The following is a 2,500-nucleotide window of genomic DNA, read 5'->3' as shown; positions in this document are numbered from 1 at the left end:
GCCACTGAGCACTAATGATTTTGGAAAGAAACTGGCGAGAGGGAACTTATGCGTATTCTCGCCTGGGAATTGTTTATTGGTGTTTCAATCGCATTGACATGCTGATTTTTGTCGATAGTTCAGAAATTTCTGTAATGTCTTTGAAGTTAGGGATGAATCAGGTGTATGCTTTCGTATTCATGTTTAGGAATTATACTTAATAATTATTTTTTCTTTTCGTTGCGCACCACGTGAAACGCGGTAGGGATCAAGTTAAGTGAGCTTTTGAGGAACTGGTGAAGCCTCCTTGTGTGGAGAGTCACAAGAGGGCCCTCTCCCCTCCCCCGGCCTCCCCCGGCGTCCTCTTCCGTGATCGAAGCTCGTCCCAGGCAGCGGCGAGGAACACGATCGCGTTTCGGGTGGTCTAGGCCTATAGAACACGGATTCGTTGCAATAACACATTGAAAGTATTGTAAGCGAAAGTTAAATGACTTTACTGTATAAAGCACCCACAAAGGAAAGTTTTTTGATGATGAGTTTAAGACGTTGGGCCATACGGGCCTCTTGTGAGTAGAAAGGTTCAAATGTGAATGTGATACAAGGTGTCGGGTTTCGCTCAATTATTTGCCGAATTACCAGTAAGGGTCTCGGAGAGGTCTTGATTTCCTTCCAAGCAGAAACTATTTTCGTCTTGTTCGCCCTCACTAAATGTTATATCAGAAAGTGGTTCATTTGATTGGATATATAGTCATGTGCTTGTTTATTTTATAGTGCGTTACGTCACTTGTATGAACCATGAAGGTGGGGGGGGGGGGGTAAACTATTCTTCTAAAACATAATTGGCACGTATTCCTTCATTGCAGGTGCTCCCCAGGTCCTGAGATACACCGTGGAGCGCAACGTGCAGGTGGAGAAGGGGGAAGACGCCCTCATCCAGGTGATGTTCTGCTCCGACCCGCGGCCGCTGCGCACCACCTGGGAGTGGGGCTCCCTGCAGCTGGAGGCGGGCAACGACAAGGGCCGCTACGTCGCTGAAAACTTGGCACAGGTACCTTGCACCTCGTGAGACTAGCATGACCCTTCTAAGACGGGACTGGGGCTAGCTAGGTTGGCATGGCCGCGACGAATAACTGGAAGCGGTGGGTTGAAGGTAGCATGACCTGAGGATGGATCGGACTTGGCCAAGATTAATTGGACATGATTCCTACCAGCGGAGATGTGTTGGCCGAGCATCCAAAGTGCTGCTCGGGCGAAGCATGTCTGTTGGATTCCCTGGGAAAATAGGGCCTTTGGCCTTTCCATGACACTTCAGTTTGGTATAGGCCTGAGATGGAGATGGTTTTCATGACAAGCATGCATTTTACATAATGATAATGATAAAGATTTAGGGTTTGGTGTGACGGAGTCTAGTGACTTCAAAGTGCGGCTGTCTGTTTATTGTGCTCCTAAATAACCCTTGTACCACCCAGTGGCAGTGCGGCGTTTGAGCGCAGGTCAGCTCTTCTTACAGTTTTTCACGCATGTACTGACGGTAAAAAGATTTTTACCCATCTTGACCACTGATTATTTTTCCGTTCGTTCTATTTACTTTGTTTGCGAGGAATGTACTGGGTGACATAAGGACATATTAGAATACGATGAGTGACGTCATGTTCGCCGAATCAGTGTTATTCATATACCCTTGACATCGTATAAGAGGGATTGTTTATACAATATAATTTTAGCTAAAAACAGAATAGCAAAAACCGAACCAGGCAGGTCCCTCCAGAGAGAGCGGGCACGGGCAGATGCAAAAGACATGACGGTATGTTGTACATAAGTTTTGGTTTCGGCCTGTGTGCTGCAGCGTGCATGTCAGCTGTCCCGGGGGCTGCCTTCACCCAGGCACCCAGGTTATACATGCATACATCCAAACATATATACGCATACAGAGAAACAAACAGGAAAGTGTACTTGCATATATGCACAAACTTATATGCATGCATGCATACAAGCAAACACACAAACGTACATATGTGCATGCATACGAATATCCATAAATATATACATACATACATACATACATACATACCCATCTACCTCCATGCATACCTACATATCTACCAAACATAATACTTTCATTCATACAAACATACATACATACATACATGTATATATGTATACTTACATATTTACGCACATACATATACACATGCGTACACACACACACACACGCACGCACGCACGCACACACACACACACACACACACACACACACACACACACACACACACACACACACACACACACACACACACACACACATACACACACACACACACACACACAACCCCCCACCCCCGACCTAACACACACACACACACACACACACACACACACACACACACAACCCCACCCCCCCCACACACACATAAACACATACACACACACACACACACACACACACACACACACACACACACACACACACACACACACACACACACACACACACACACACACACACACACACACACACACA

General features: G+C 46.2%; 1 protein-coding gene across 1 annotated transcript in view; it reads left to right on the top strand.

Moving 5' to 3' along the window:
- LOC113819533 (irregular chiasm C-roughest protein-like) overlaps positions 1-2,500 on the top strand; it is a 302,759-nt gene that overhangs the window by 280,137 nt on the left and 20,122 nt on the right. Inside the window, exon 9 of the mRNA XM_070120881.1 lies at positions 843-1,027. Coding sequence (XP_069976982.1) covers positions 843-1,027 — 185 coding nt within the window. The remainder of the gene's footprint in view (positions 1-842; positions 1,028-2,500) is intronic.

This window comes from Penaeus vannamei, chromosome 4, assembly GCF_042767895.1.
Source record: "Penaeus vannamei isolate JL-2024 chromosome 4, ASM4276789v1, whole genome shotgun sequence".
NCBI lineage: Eukaryota > Metazoa > Arthropoda > Malacostraca > Decapoda > Penaeidae > Penaeus > Penaeus vannamei.
Note: the sequence above shows the minus strand (reverse complement) of the source record. Positions and strands in the feature narration are given on the sequence as shown.